This window comes from Amblyraja radiata, chromosome 22, assembly GCF_010909765.2.
Source record: "Amblyraja radiata isolate CabotCenter1 chromosome 22, sAmbRad1.1.pri, whole genome shotgun sequence".
NCBI classification, from domain to species: domain Eukaryota; kingdom Metazoa; phylum Chordata; class Chondrichthyes; order Rajiformes; family Rajidae; genus Amblyraja; species Amblyraja radiata.
In genome coordinates, this window is record NC_045977.1 from 26,993,621 (window position 1) to 27,010,274 (window position 16,654).

Here is a 16,654-nt window from a genome sequence, read left to right on the forward strand (position 1 = left end):
ATGGAAAATAAGGCAGCAATACAAATGTTGCAATCTCATTTTTAATTCATGAAATGTTTTCAAACCACTTGCATTTTTGAATTTGTATTCTAATGTGCAAGAATCTTTTGCAAGATCTTTATTTAATATTTTGTTTCCAGTTGCAATGGTGGAGCAGACTGCACCACCAAAGTCAGACTGCACCCAAAATCCCATGTAGAATCTCAGAATGTTGCAGTGCCATTTTTGTACATTTTGGTTTCACCATGTAGAAATTACAACAGTGTTTATACATGGTTCCCCCATTTCAGGGCACCATAATGTTTGGGACACAGCAATGTCATGTAAATGAAAGTAGTTATGTTTAGTATTTTGTTGCATATCCTTTGCATGCGAAGACTGCTTGAAGTTTGCGATTCATGGACATCACCAGTTGCTGGGTGTCTTCTCTGGTGATGCTCTGCCAGGCCTGTATTGCAGTCATCTTTAACATGCTTGTTTTGAAGGCTAGTCCCCTTCAGTTTTCACTTCGGCATATAAAAGGCATGCTCAATTGGGTTCAGAGCGGGTGATTGACTTGGCCACTCAAGAATTGCCATTTTTTAGCTTTGAAAAACTCTTGTTGCTTTACCAGTATGCTTGGGATCATTGTCTTTCTGTAGAATGAACCGTCGGCCAATGAGTTTTGAGGCATTTGAACTTGAGCAGATAGGATGTGTCTATACACTTCAGAATTCATTATGCTACTACCATCAGCAGTTGTATCATCAATCAAGATGTATAAACAGAGGATAGTTCGGGAAGCGGTAGAGACGAGGGACGTAAAGCGGTGGTCCGACCAGTCAGAGGCCATGCTGCAAGATGCACTGAGTGATGTTGACTGGAATATGTTCGAAGCAAGTTCCAGTGACGTCAGTGAGTTCGCGGAAGCAGTCACGGACTTCATCGCAACAGTAACCGACAACATCGTCCCCACGGTAAGGGTAAGCACCTTTCCGAACCAAAAACCCTGGGTAGACAGGTCTGTTCGTGTGGCCCTGAATGCTCGCACTGCTGCCTACAACTCGGGCCTGGCATCAGGAAACATGGACGTCTACAAGGCGGAGTCCTACCGACTGCGAAGGGCGGTGAAGGACGCAAAGAGTAGGTACAGAGACAAGATGGAGTTACAGATGGAGCAGCAGGACACCAGAAGCCTGTGGCAGGGGCTACGGATTGTAACCAACTACCGGAGCACCCCACCCTCATCCGCAAGTGCCGGCACCTCCCTAGCTGATGACCTGAACTCCTTTTACGCTCGTTTCGAGAGGGGGCAACACCACTCCAGGTCTGCCGACTATCGACAATACCGCCAGCGGGCTGGCTACCGAAGCTGAAGGGAGGAATGTGCACACATTCTCGCTGTCCGAGCACGATGTGAGGAGGGCTCTGACATGGGTGAACACGAGAAAAGCTGCAGGCTACGCAGCTAGCTCCAGTGCTCACTACATTATTCAACCTCTCCCTGGACAAGTCCGTGGTCCCTGCCTGCTTCAAAAAATCCATCATTGTACCGGTACCAAAAAATGTCTCCCCAGCCTGTCTGAATGACTACCGTCCGGTGGCCCTTACCTCGGTAGTCAAGAAATGCTTTGAGAGGCTGGTGAAGAAACACATCTGCGCCTTCCTCCCTCGGAACATGGATCCGTTGCAGTTCGCATACCGTCCGAACAGATCCACGGACGATGCGGTCTCCCAGGTCTTGCACACCGCTCTCTCCCATCTGGACAGCCAGAAGGGGGGCTACGTGAGGATGCTGTTTATCGACTACAGTTCAGCCTTCAACACGATAGTCCCCACCAGACTGGCCAGGAAGCTAATGGAATTGGGGCTCAACACCTCCCTGTGTGCCTGGGTCCTGGACTTTCTCACCGCCAGGCCCCAGGTAGTCAAGATGGGAGGGAATACATCGAAGTCCCTCACCCTGAGCACAGGATCGCCCCAGGGTTGCGTCCTCAGCCCCCTATTGTACTCCCTGTACACACATGACTGTGTGGCTAGGTTCAGCTCCAACTCATTAATTAAGTTTGCTGATGACACTGGTGGTGGGCCTGATCTCAGACAACGACGAGAAGGCCTACCGGGAGGAGGTGGCTGGTCTAGCACTCTGGTGCCAGGATAACAGCCTCCTCTTGAACATCAAAAAAACGAAGGAGCTGATCATGGACTTTAGGAGGGCACATCATCCGAGGACGTACACTCCATTGAGGATAAATGGGGATCCTGTGGATAGGGTGAACTGTTTTAAATATCTGGGAGTCCACATCTCCGAGGATATGACATGGGCATCACCCGCCTCAGCACTCGTGAGTAAGGCAAGGCAGCGCCTTTACCACCTCAGGCAATTGAGGAAATTCAGAGTGTCTCCGAGGATCCTCCAGTGCTTCTACGCAGCGGCGGTGGAAAGCATCTTGTCCGGGAACATTACCATCTGGTTTGGGAATTGCTCTGCCAAGGACAAGAAGGCTCTGCAGAGAGTAGTGCGTTCGGCCAAACGCTCTATGGGAACTTCACTTGCCCCCCTGCAGGAACTATACATCAGGAGGTGCAACTCCAGAGCCAACAATATCATGAGAGACCCCTTCCACCCCTGCAACGGACTGTTCCAGCTGCTACGGTCAGGCAAACGCCTCCGTTGCCATGCGGTGAGAACGGAGAGGTTGAGAAGGAGTTTCTTCCCAGAGGCCATTCGGACTGTAAACGCCTGTCTCACCAGGGACTAACTCTACTGAACGTTTTTCCTTCCATTATTTATTATGTAAAATAATATGTGTGTTATGATTGTGTTTATAGTTTGTTTGGGTGTTTGGTTGTTTGTCTTTTGCACAAAAGTCCGCGAGCATTGCCACTTTCATTTCACTGCACATCTCGTATGTGTATGTGACAAATAAACTTGACTTGACTTGAAGATAAGTGAGCCAGTACCTTCAGCAGCCATACATGCCCAGGGCACAACACCCTGGCGACTGTGTTTTACAGATGAGGTGATATGCTTTGGATCTTGGGCAGTTCCTTCTCTCCTCTATACTTTGCTCTTGCCATCACTCTTATATCAATTAATCTTCGTCTCATCTGCCCACAAGACCTTTTTCCAGAACTGTGGTTGCTCTTTTAAGTACTTCTTGGCAAAATATATCCCGGCCATCATATTTTTGCATCTTGCAGAGTAGCCTCAGTATTTCTGTTCATGAAGTCTTCTGCGGGCAGATACAGTAGTGCCCAATGTCAGGACTGAATCCAGCTCCCCACTGAGTTGCACAATTTCAACTCATTAGTTGATATAGCACCCCACAGTTTGAGTAGCACTCGCAGCCTTAAATTCCCTCCATTAACCTCTCCTCTCTTCCTTATTTAGGGGAAACCTTATCTATTTCCTTGACCAATTCCCTGAGGTCTTTGAGTGACACAGTGCCAAATCCTGTTTAATAAGCCTCCTTTTGAGGCACCTTTGGATGTTTTAGTACATTATAAATTGCATTTTTATACCACGTTTCTCTGATGAAAAGGACGTTTAAATGTTTGGTGTAAAGCTGACTTTGCTTTCTTCTTTGTGTGCAGATGAACAGCAGCGGAAACCCTGTCACAACAGGAGTGACAACAGCCGAGTCACCCACATTTGTGAATGTAAACAAATCTGGAGCTGCGAGCATGTGGCAGAAGATAGCTGCTGACAATTTCAGTGAACATGAGCAAAGAATTTTCTTGCAGACTCCAAATGCACAAGCGATCTCCGGGATTTGTGTTTGGGCAGCACTGATTGTGACATTTCATCAGGTGAGTTTGAGGTTTCCTTTGCATTGAATTACACTGAAATTATAGTACTGCCACACATCAATCAGCCCAGCTGGTTCATATCAGTGTTTAAGCAAGAGTATCCCCTTGTGCTACTACATCTTTCCCCACATCATCATCTCACCTGATCAATATGTCTTCCAATCATTATTTCTCGGGTACCTGGAGTAACTTAGTGGGACAGGCAGCATCTCTGGAGAGAAGAAATGAGTGACGTTTCAGGTCGATACCCTTCTTCAGACTGGTTAGGGATAAGGGAAACTCAACTTCCTGGTTAACTCATCCCTAACCACCCCCTCCCCAGGTACCTTCCCCTGCAACTGCAGAAGATGCAACACCTCTCCCTATCTATATCTCCTCCCTCGACTCTGTCCAGGGACCCCGACAGTCCTTTTAGGTTAGGCAGAGGTTCACTTGCACCTCCTCCAACACTATCTACTGTATCCATTGTTCAAGATGTGGACTTGTATACATCGGTGAGACCAAACGCAGATTGGGCGATCGTTTCGCTGAACATCTTCGCTCAGTCCACATGAACTTACCTGATCTCCCGGGTTGCTAAACACTTTAATTCTCCTTCCCATTCCCACACAGACCTTTCTGTCCTTGGTCTCCTCCATTGTCAGAGTGAGGCTAAACGCAAATTGGAGGAACAGCATCTCATATTTTGCTTCAGCAGCTTACAGCCCAGTGGTATGAATATTGATTTCTCTAACTTCAAGTAACCCCGGCATTTCCTCTCTTTCTATCCCTCCCCCACCCAAGTCACACCAGCTTCTCATTTTCACCCAATAAACCGCTAACAATGGCCTGTTTCCTTTATCATTGTTATTTTTTTGCATCTTTCATTCATTGTTCTTTATCTCTTTTCATCATCTTCTATATCTCTAGTTTCCCTTTCCCATGACTTTCTGTCTTGACCCGAAACGTCACCCATTCCTTCTCTCCAGAGATGCTGCCTGTCCTGCTGAGTTACTCCAGCTTTTTGTGTCTATCTTCAAAATAATCTCTTTGTCTCCCCCAACCTACTTTATTTTTAACTGCATCAGCTGGTTAATGACTGTTCTGCCACTGAAAATCATTTATTTGTGTTTAATCACTCAAAGCTGCATTGAAAACGTATCAAATGTTCCCCGTTTGCTCGGAATTCCAATAGACACCAGGGCACATCTAATGCTGCAAACCATTATAATGTTTTTGTCGTTTTTGTTCTTACTGTTATTGGGTCAAGGATAATAATGATCCATTAAGAGATCCCAGAACTGCTAAAATTAGGCATTTTGTTTATTCCATACTTTCCAACTGCGTGTGTTCATAAATTGCACATGTGCCACATCTTCCGGAGTTTCCAGTCAATCATCTTCGGGAACAAGGAATTGCATGTTCCTTTGTTCTCTTGTAGATTTCACACAGGAAGTGAATGATTTGTGTGTGCTCTTCTAATTCTGTTTCCTATTTTTACGAGGTACAACTCTTCTGAAATCACTCCAACATCCTACTTCCAAATGTCAGATTTTTTTAGTTGTTTACACACAGACTCCAATAAATTGTTTAAGTTACTCAGCAGTTACTCCAGCTTTTTGTCTCTCTTCAGTTTAAACCAGCATCTGCAGTCCTTCTCGCACAAATTGTTCAAATTGTTCTCACTCCATGCCTCTAATCTGTTGTTTGATTGGCTCTCTTTCACTCTCTCCTCAAGAGTTGGCTGAACTAAGATCAAATGTGTTGAGTCTTCCACACAATTAGCAGTTCAGCTGTATAACCTTCTGTGGAATGTAGCATTGTCCTGTAGTTTAGCAACAGCTTGCTAATCAATATCTCCTTGCTATATCTGTTTCTTCAGTGCCTTTTGATATGGGGGGGAAAAAGTGTGTGCGTAGAACTATTTGTTTTATAAAGTGCTCAGAGAGAAATGAACACAATTGAGCACTGTTATGCGAGACTATATCCCCTACTTAATCATGATGAATGAAAGTGGATCTCAATTGATTGCTAGTCCACAGATTTAAAACTGGACCCAAAACTTCTGTTGGTTTCAATTCACTGTACATACAGGTTAAGATGTCCATTATGTGTAGGAAAGAACTGCAGATGCTGGTTTAAATCAAAGGTATGACACAAAATGCTGGAGTAACTCAGCGGGACAGGCAGCATCTCTGGAGAGAAGGAATGGCTGAGGTTTTGACTTGTGACCCTTCTTCAAATGTCCATTGTCCCTGCAATGAACATGTATGCTTTGGCCAAATATATTGTTATCCAATTCCAACTCTTTAAAAAGTTGTGTATGGTGATTTCGCGTTCCAACTTGACAGATCTTCAGGACTAATCAACTACAAACTAATAAACACAACTTTTCATCTTTCTCATTGCAGAGCCCTCCGAACTTTTATCCTTTGTATGCTCTGTATGCTTTGTGTGATAACTCTGACCCCATTGAATAGAACCTTGTTTCATTGTTGATTCATAGTGGCTTCAGTCCTCATCTGACCATTTTTCATCTTGCGTAATTTATGAAAATTGGTGTCAAACCTGTTGCACGGTTTGTCAGATCTGTAGTTGTGCTGTATTCTGTCTGGGAATGATCTTGTCTTTCCTAACCTTCACAATGATTTCCACTTTTTCTTTGACTTCTTGATATCCATTGCATCTACATTTAACTCGAGCAAAGAGAAAGGTCTTTGACCTGAAACTTAGCTCCGATTCTCTAGTTACGGATGCGGCCTGACTTCTGAGTATTTCCAATATTCTGTTTGTATGTAAAATAAACGGTTCTTTCTGTGATAGTTTGGCCAGAAAACTTTAATATCCACCTTTAAAAGCAGATTAGACCTTGTTTATAGTATGTCATCTGAAAAGGTGACACCCCACTGAGGTATCAGCCTTAATCTGCTCAAATTTTAGTGAGTCTGACTTGGGTGAGAGTGTTAATTAGTGAGATGACCATATAATAACATAAACATTGACCAATCAAGCAAGTCCATTAAAGAGAGGTATTAGTGATTCACTGTGGTGCCCTTCAGGAAGGAGAGCTGAGTTAACTAGATACTTAATAGTGATTAAAGCTGCTATTGTGAAAGTAGTTCTCACGGCTGTATACAAATTCTGGGCAGAGCCCATCCAGCTCTGTTGTAATCTGAGCAACCTATACCCAGCCACTGACACTCTCCTCCGCTTAGCGGAGTTGGTCCTCACCCTCAACAACTTTACATTTGACTCCTCCCATTTCCTCCAAACACAAGGCGTAGCTATGGGCACACGCATGGGCCCCAGCTACGCCTGCCTCTTTGTCGGGTACGTTGAACAATCCTTGTTCAATACGTACCAGGGCCCCATCCCTGACCTCTATCTCCTTTACATTGACGACTGATTTGGGGCCACCTCCTGCACCTACACACAACTGACTGACTTCATCCACTTCACCACCAACTTCCATCCGGCACTCCAATACACCTGGACCATTTCCGACACTTCCCTACCATTCCTTGACCTCACCATCTCCATCGCAGGGGACAGACTCCTGACCGACATACATTACAAACCCACTGACTCACATGGCTATCTGGACTACACGTCTTCCCACCCTGCCCCCTGTAAAGACTTCATCCCCTACTCCCAATTCCTCCGCCTACGCCGCATCTGTTCCCAGGATGAGACATTCCATACCAGGGCATCGGAAATGTCCTCGTTCTTCAGGGAACGGGGATTCCCCTCCGCCACCATAGATGAAGCTCACACCAGGGTCTCATCCATACCCCGTAACACTGCTCTCTCTCTCCCCATCCCCGCACTCGCAACAAGGGCAGGGTCCCTCTGGTCCTCACCTTTCACCCCACCAGCCGGCAAATACAACACATAATCCTCCGCCATTTCCACCACCTCCAACGTGACCCCACCACTCGCCACATCTTCCCATCTCCCCCCATGTCTGCCTTCCGCAAAGACCGCTCCCTCCGCAACTCCCTCGTCAATTCTTCCCTTCCCTCCCGCACCACCCCCTCCCCGGGCACTTTCCGTTGCAACCACAAGAAATGCAACACCTGTCCCTTCACCTCCTCCCTCGACTCCATTCAAGGACCCAAGCAGTCGTTCCAGGTGCGACAAAGGTTCACCTGTATCTCCTCCAACCTCATCTACTGCATCTGCTGCTCTAGATGTCAGCTGATTTACATCGGCGAGACTAAGCGGAGGTTGGGCGATCGTTTCGCCGAACACCTCCGCTCAGTCCGCAATAACCTACCTGAACTCCCGGTGGCTCAGCACTTCAACTCCCCCTCCCATTCCCAATCCGACCTCTCTGTCCTGGGTCTCCTCCATTGCCAGAGTGAGCAACAGCGGAAATTGGAGGAACAGCACCTCGTATTCCGTCTGGGGACCTTGCGTCCGGATGGCATTAACATTGAATTCTCCCAATTTTGCTAGCCCTTGCTGTCTCCGCCCCTTCCTTAACCCTCTAGCTGTCTCCTCCCACCCTCCCATCCGCCCGCCCTCGGGCTCCTCCTCCTCCCCTTTTCCTTCCTTATCCCCCCCACCCCCCATCAGTCTGAAGAAGGGTTTCGGCCCGAAACGTCGCCTATTTCCTTCGCTCCATAGATGCTGCTGCATCCGCTGAGTTTCTACAGCAATTTTGTGTACCTTCTGTTGTAATCATTGCTGATGCTGCTGAAATATGCACCTAGAGTTGCATAGAAACTACTTAATAATCTACAGTAATAACTCCTATCTCGCCATTTCTGGGATTCACTCCCATATAACTAGAAGATGATAAAAAGGTAATTAAAGTACAAATTGCACAGTTTTACTGTAATTAATCGAAGTGGATTCCAGTTAACATTTATTCTGGGATCCATAAATCTGGTTGGGCCCAACCTATTTAGTTCTTCACCTGGGAGAGGTCTGTTGTGTTGATCAAGTTTCAACCAACCATTTAACCAACCGACTTTGGTCTGAAGAAGGGTTTCGACCCGAAATGCTGCCTATTTCCTTCACTCCATAGATGCTGCCTCACCCGCTGAGTTTCTCCAGCATTTTTGATTTACAACCTATGATTTTCCAGCATCTGCAGTTCCTTCTTAAACATTTAACCAACCGACGTGTGGAGGGGATTAAGAGCCACAGAGACGGTCTTTTACTTTACTGTGGTTGTCAGGGTGTTGGCACGTGGAACAACTAATTACACGCTATCCATTTGACCTCTCCTGACTGCTGGCATCTGATGTGCCCTTGAGCCCTTTGAATTAATCGATGATTTAACAGCATCTTCCTCACTGATATCAGACTCTTGAACTGACCTCGTAAACAAAGTATGTATTCTGATCTCACAATCTACCTCGTAGAGGCCCTTAATTTTTTTATCTTTACTTTCTACATCGCTGTAACATTATATTCTGCACGGTTTCCATTCTCTTTTGCATTACCTGCTCTAGTTTAGTTTATTGTCACATGTACCGAAGTACTTGTGAAATGAATACTGGTGAAAAGCACACTGCTGGGGGAACTCAGCGAGTCAGGCAGCATCTTTGGAGGTTTAAGGGCCTGTCGCACATGGGTGTCATTTTTGGCTAGCGAAGATTTTGTACATACCAAAATCCTGGGGTGCCGCGCGCGTCACTGTGCGTCACTGCCTACATCACCACGCACCATGCTTGCGTAATGTGCACCATGCACGCATCGCGTGCGCGGCACAACGCGTGCGTCGTGACGCATAAATGATGACACGCAAATGACGCCCAAGTGGGACAGGCCCTTAATGGGCAGGAAGCATTTCAGGTCGAGACCTTTCTTCATAATTAGGAAAGGGCCAAATTGCTCCGTTTCTGTACCTCGCTGGGTTCAATGCTTCAGTTTATTCTTCTGCAAACATACGTTAGGAATAAGAAGACCACTTAGTTCCTCCAACTGCTTCTGCCATTCATTAAAATGAAGGCTGATCTGTTTATAATCTCAACCTGCATTCCTGCTTTGTAGCAGTGACCTTTCACCCTCTTGCTCATCTAGAATCTATCTTCCTCTGCCTTCATTTTCTTTTAGTCTCTGTTTCTAGTTCCCTTTGAGGAAGAGTTTCAACGACTGAAGAGCCTCTCTGATTTTTCACGTGACTCACTTTCTTTCCCCCCCCCCTTAGGATCTAACACAAACACAAAATGCTGGGATTACTCTGCAACATCTGTGGAGATACGATTAGAGTTTCAGGTCAATAAACCATTTGTTTGAACTGACCTTTCGTCAGAACGCTGGATCTTGCATGTTTCAATCAATTCAGCTTTCATTTATTGAAACTCCTTTGGATACAAGCACACCCTGTCCAACATTTTCTTGTAAGAAAATCTGCCCATTTCAGGTATAACCTAATAAATGTCTCTGAACTGCTTCCAATGTATTACCATGCTTTCTGAAATGGGGAGACCAGTAATGGATATAACACCCTAGCGCTAAGGAAATTGGATTGAGCAGAATTTGTAAAATGTTTCCAGGAAAGTTTTCTCAAGCAGTTATGCAGAGAGGCAGCAACACCTGCCCTCTTATGAGGAAACAAGACTAGGCAAGTGGCTGAATTTTCGGATAAGAGGGTAGCAAAAAGTGGTTTGTCACAGCAATCGGAACTGGCGGTTTGGCTGTTTGCCGTGTATATTGACGATTTGGATGAGAATGTAGGTGGCATGAGTAGTAAGTTAGCAGATGACATCAAAGTTGGTGGTAGGGCACACATTGAAGGTTGACTGAGGGCACAGCAGGATCTAGATCAACTGGAAATGTGAGCCAAGGAATGAAATGAAATTTAGCTTGAACAAGTGCATAGTCATTCATTTTTGGAAACTCAAACCAGGGCAGGACATAATAAATAACAGGGTCCTGAAGAGTGTAGAACAGAGTGACCTTGGTACAAGTACACAGTTCCCTGAAAGTGATGACACAGGTAGACAAAGTGGTGAAGAAAGTGTACTGCGTGCTCACCTTTGTTGGTCAAGGCATTGAATACATGTGTTGGGACCCCAAATTACAGCCATATAGGACATAGCTGAGACTGCACTTGGAATATTGCTTGTGGTCAGGTTTCCATATTATTGGAAGCATGTGATTAAGTTTGTGTGCAGAAAAGATATTTAAAAAATGTTGCCTGGACTGGAGGGCTTGAGATAGAAGGAGAGACTGAATATGCTGGACTAGGAAGGAGGATGAAGGAAGAACTTAGACATTTATAATTTCATGAGGGGCAGAGATAAGGAGGAGGGTCACAATCTTTTTCCCAGGGTAGGGGAAAAACTTCCCCAGGTGTTTAAAACTAGAGAGCATGGTGAGGTTAGAGAGGAAAGATTTAAAGAGGATGCAAGTGGCTAAATTTTCATATAGAGGGTGACGGCATCTGGGATGAGCTGCTAGAAAAGGTCCCACACAAGAGATGAATGTGCAATATTAGAGCACATGGTATCAGCGGTAGGGTATTGACATGGATAGAGAAATGGTCGGCAGACAGGAAACAGAGTAGGAATTAACGGGTCCTTTTCAGAATGGCAGCCAGTGACTAGTGGGGTGTTGCAAGGCTCAGTGCTGGGACCCCAGTTATTACAATATACATTAATGATTTAGACAAAGGAATTAAATGTAACATCCCCAAGTTTGCGGATTACACAAAGCTGGGTGTAAGTGTGAGCTGTGAGGACGATGCTATGAGGCTGCAGGGTGACTTGGATAGGTTGGGTGAGTGGGCAGATGCAGTATAATGTGGATAAATGTGAGGTGATCCACTTTGGTGGCAAGAACAAGAAGGCAGATTATTATCTGAATTGTGTCAGATTTGGAAAATGGGAGGTGCAACGAGACCTAGGTGTCCTTGTACATCAGTTACTGAAAGTAAGCATGCAGGTACAGCAGGCAGTGAAGAAAGCTAATGGCATGTTAGCCTTCATAGCAAGAGGATTTGAGTATAGAAGCAAGGAGGCCCTACTGCAATTGTACAGGGCTCTGGCGAGACCGCACCTGTAGTATTGTGTGCAGGTTTGGTCTCCTAATTTGAGAAAGGACATTCTTGCCATTGGTTCACTAGGTTAATTCCCAGGATGGCGGGACTGACATGATGAAAGAATGGATCGATTGGGCTTGTATTCACGGGAATTTAGAACGATGCGAGGGAATCTGATAGAAACCTACAGTGCCCTCCATAATGTTTGGGACAAAGACCCATCATTTATTTATTTTCCTCTGTACTCCTCAATTTGTGATTTGTAATAGAAAAAAATCACATGTGGTTAAAGTGCACATTGTCAGATTTTAATAAAGGCCATTTTTATACATTTTGGTTTCACCATGTGGAAATTACAGCAATGTTTATACATAGTCCCCCCCCATTTCAGGGCACCATAATGTTTGGGACACAGCAATGTCAAATGAAAGTAGATGTGTTTATTCTTTGCATGCAATGACTGCTTGAAGTTTGCAATTCATGGACATCACCAGTTGCTGGGTGTCTTCTCTGGTGATGCTAGTCCCCTTCAGTTTTCTCTTCAGCATATAAAAGGCATGCTCAATTGGATTCAGATCGGGTGATTGACTTAGCCACTCAAGAATTGATTGCTTTTTAGCTTTGAAAAACTCTTTTGGTGCTTCAGCAGTACGTTTGGAATCATTGCCTTGCTGTAGAATGAACTGCCAGCCAATGAGTTTTGAGGCAATTTTTTGAACGAGCAGATAGGATGTGTCTATGCACTTCAGAATTTATTATGCTACTACCATCAGCGGTTGTATCCAAATATGGTGCAATGGGGGGAACTATGTATAAACACTGCTATAATTTCTACATCGTGAAACCAAAATGTATAAAAATGGCCTTGATTAAAATCTGACAATGTGCACTTTAACCACATGTGATTTTTTTTTTCTATTACAAATGTCAAATTGTGGAGTACAGAGGCAAATAAATAAATGATGGGTCTTTGCCCAAACATTATGGAGGGCACTGTAGCTTTTGGGGCTACAGGAATCAAAGAATATGGGGAGAAGGCAGGAACAGGGTACTGATTCTGGATGATCAGCCATGATCATATTGAATGGTGCTGCTGGCTCGAAGGGCCGAATGGCCAACTCCTGCACTTATTTTCTACATTTCTAAAAAGTGGTAGTGGCGGGTATGTTTACAATGTTTGGAAGGCATTTGGCCAGGTACATGGACAGGAAATGTTGAGAGGGATATGGACCAGGCAAATAAAACCAGCTAGGAAGGCATCTTGGTCAACGTGGATGAGTTGGACCAAAATGCCAGTTACCATACTGCATGACTCTGGACCGGCCTGTCTGTTGTATAACTGGTTTAACTTTACTACTTTTGCATTTGGTTCCCTCATCAATGAAAAATAACATTCTGTTAACTTTCCCAATTATGATAGCAAGGCTTTCTGCAGCCCCTCAACAGGACAGCCTTGTCGTCATCAGACAAGACAACGTTTGCTGTGTGGCCAGCGGACCCCCAATGACCTCTAATTTAGTTGCCCCCAATCTCAAAGCAAAAATGTGAGATGATGAATGTTGCCACCTAAACTGGGCCCTGCAGTCATTTCCCAGTATTCACAATTTAATTTTATTTTTTTATTTTTTTGTCATTGTTGAGCAATCTCACTATTGCATCAATAATTTAGAATGAGTCCAAAGTGCACATGGATTTCTCTCTCCATCTCCAGGCTTCTGCAGCAGGGGTGTTAATCATTAGCTTGGCACTTATGACCATCTGTCTATCTGCATGTCCTGACCAGATTCTACTTGGGAACCAAAATTGTAAACTACATGGTTGAGATAAAAGTTCAAAGCTGATAGTTCAGGAGAATCGCAAGGGTTTAGAATTAACTAAATGACAATGTTGGAAGGCTGCAAGAAAGATGGAGCAGCTGCAGAACCCTGTGAAGATAATTTACGCACTACATTACTTCCTGGAATATTACCTGGATCTATATCAGCAATGGCAGGCGTGTTGCCTCTGTTAGCAGGCTGTTATTCCCACCAATCTGAGTGGGAAATCCAAGCTATCCTCTCTGTGCATTACAGGAAGAGTGTTGCACTTTGAGTCATTTTAGATGTTAAACAAAGGCATATTTTCCTCCTCCGATAGATGTACAAATATGCACTGAATTATGTTGAAGAAGAGCAGGATAGTTTTTTTTCTTACACTCCTAACCAATATTATCTCACAACCAGAGTTACGATTTTTTTTTTACCAACTTGTTTTTACCCACTCAATTTCTACAGATACAACAGTGGCCACATGTCAAATGGCCTAGTTCTGCTTCTATTTCTATGGTCTTATACCTGCACGAACCTTCTTACCTTTTATCTATGTTCTGCCCACATGACCCTTGCTCTGTCCTTATGCAAGTGACTTCATTAGATGCTTGACAAAAATGCTGGAGAAACTCAGCGGGTGAGGCAGCATCTATGGAACGAAGGAATAGGTGAAGTTTCGGGTCGAGAACCTTCTTCAGACTGATGTGGGGGTGGGGTGGGGGGTGGGGGGGAAGAAGAAAGGAAGATGCAGAGACAGTGGGCTGTGGGAGAGCTGGGAAGGGGAGGGGAAGGAGGGAGAAAGCAAGGACAAAGCAAGGACAACCTAAAATTGGAGAAGTCAATGTTCATACCACTGGGGTGTAAACTACCCAAGCAAAATATGAGGTGCTGCTCCTCCAATTTGCAGTGGGACTCACTCTGGCCATGGAGGAGGACCAGGACAGAAAGGTAGGATGCGGAATGGGAGGGGGAGTTGAAATGCTGAGCCACCGGGAGATCGGGTTGGTTATTGAGAACTGTGCGGAGATGTTGGGCAAAACGATCGCCTGCGCTTGGTTTCAACGATGTAGAGCAGTTGACACCTAGAGCAGCGGATGCAATAGATGAGGTTGGAGGAGGTGCAGGTGAACCTATGCCTCACTTGGAAAGACTGCTTGGGTCCTTGGATGGAGTCGAGGGGGGAATTAAAGCGCCAAGTGTAGCATTTCCTGCGGTTGCAAGGGAAACTACCAGGGGAGGGGGTGGTTTGGGTGGGAAGGGACAAATTGACCAGGGAGTTACGGAGGAAAGCCAAAAGGGGAGGAGATGGGAAGATGTGGCCAGTGGTGGGATCCCGTTGGAGGTGGCGAAAATGTCGGAGGATTATCTGTTGTATGTGATGGCTGGTAGGGTGGAAGGTGAGGACAAGTGGGTCTCTGTCCTTGTTACGAGTGGGGGGATGGGAGTGAGAACGGAGCTATGGGATATAGAAAAGACCCTGGTGAGAGCCTCATCTATAGTCGAAAAGGGGAACCCTAGTTCCCTAAAGAATGAGGACATCTCCTTTTCAATTTAATAAATATATAATGGCAGGTGTCTTTTAATTTAGATATGTATAAGTGCAGTTATGCAGCAGGAGTGTACCACAACTGATACAGCACTGCTGGGCCAAGCTTTGTCCAGTGCTTGATTTTCTACCTGGCTACAACATCACCTTGGTTGCATTTTATAATGCCCAAAGTTCAACTCGCGTTAGAGAGACTGATCCAGGCGAACGAGTTGTTTTCCATCAGAAAGAAGTCCTTACAAAAAAAAATCAAAAAAAAATCCGTGTTCTTTGCGTTGTGCATCCTCACTAAGGCTGAAACTACTTGAAATGATGCTCATACACTTCTAATTATACCTCTTTTGGGATGTCGATATTTAAACAGGAGGAGAGCAGTTCTAATGTTCATGAGATGTGAAGTCATGGAACATTAGAGTACTGTGGTAGTTTTAGCACCAGCTCAAGGTATCTAAAAGGAGGTTGAGTTGATTTAAGGTTTGACCATCCAATATCAAGCACTTCTCTAGATCTGAATCGCATTGGTACCATTTAATAACCTGAACTTCCCTTCTTATTGCCAGCCACACAGCCAGTTATGATATCCTGTCCAAACTCCTTATTTTCTAGTTCAAATCATCTATTTACAACACAAAAAAACAAGGGTCCAGCACAGAACCCTGCAGAGATCCACTGCTGGTAGCCCTGCCCTCCCAAACTCCCGACAACTCGCATGCTTTGCTATGTAAGAAAGAACTGCAGATGCTGGTTGAAATCGAAGGTAGACACAAAATGCTGGACAGGCAGCATCTCTGGAGAGAAGGAATGGGTGATGTTTCGGGTCTGAAGAAGGGTCTCGACCTGAAACATCACCCATTCCTTCTCTCCAGAGATGCTGCCTGTCCCGCTGAGGTTCTCCAGCTTTTTGTGTCTACCTTTGCATAATTTGCTTCTTCCCACTGAGCCAATTTTCAATTTAGCTTGTCAATTTGCAATAGATCCCTTAACATCCCTGATAAATGTCCTTGATTAATTCCGTGTCTCTCTGCATTCTGCAGTTCAGTGTTTTTTCCAATGACTTTCCCACAGTATATTTTTCTTCTTTATGTACGCAAATTCCTTTGCAGGGTTTGTAGAAACTCCAATTATGAGGAGGGGCTGAATTATTATCCTTATTTATCCATCCCTTTAACCAGCTTTAGACCATAATTTACCTTGAGTTCACTGAGCATTGATCGGAAATCAAATTTGGAATGCCCTGATCTGGATCACAGGGCGGAATACTTGAGCAGCCACCAAATATTGATATCATGTAGCTATACTAATGCACTATAATACTTTGGCATATCACCGGCATAGTTTTTGGACAAAGTTTGGCATTGACCCTCCAGGCAATTGACCAAAAGTCTGGTCAATTTAGTGTGGAAAAGAAGAGTGGTACAGTGGTGCTCGCAGCACTAGAGACCTGGTTTGGATCCTGACCTCCAGTGCTGTCTATATGAAGCTTGTACATTGATCTTGTGAACCTCCCTTGTGTGTTCTGGTTTCCTCCGATTA

The 16,654-nt window shown here is 44.9% G+C and overlaps 1 protein-coding gene across 1 annotated transcript in view; it reads left to right on the forward strand.

Annotated features, from left to right (window-relative positions):
- Positions 1-16,654, forward strand: part of tmem184a (transmembrane protein 184A) — a 55,446-nt gene that overhangs the window by 10,438 nt on the left and 28,354 nt on the right. Inside the window, exon 2 of the mRNA XM_033040819.1 lies at positions 3,577-3,792. Within this exon, the coding sequence (XP_032896710.1) occupies positions 3,577-3,792 (216 nt within the window). The remainder of the gene's footprint in view (positions 1-3,576; positions 3,793-16,654) is intronic.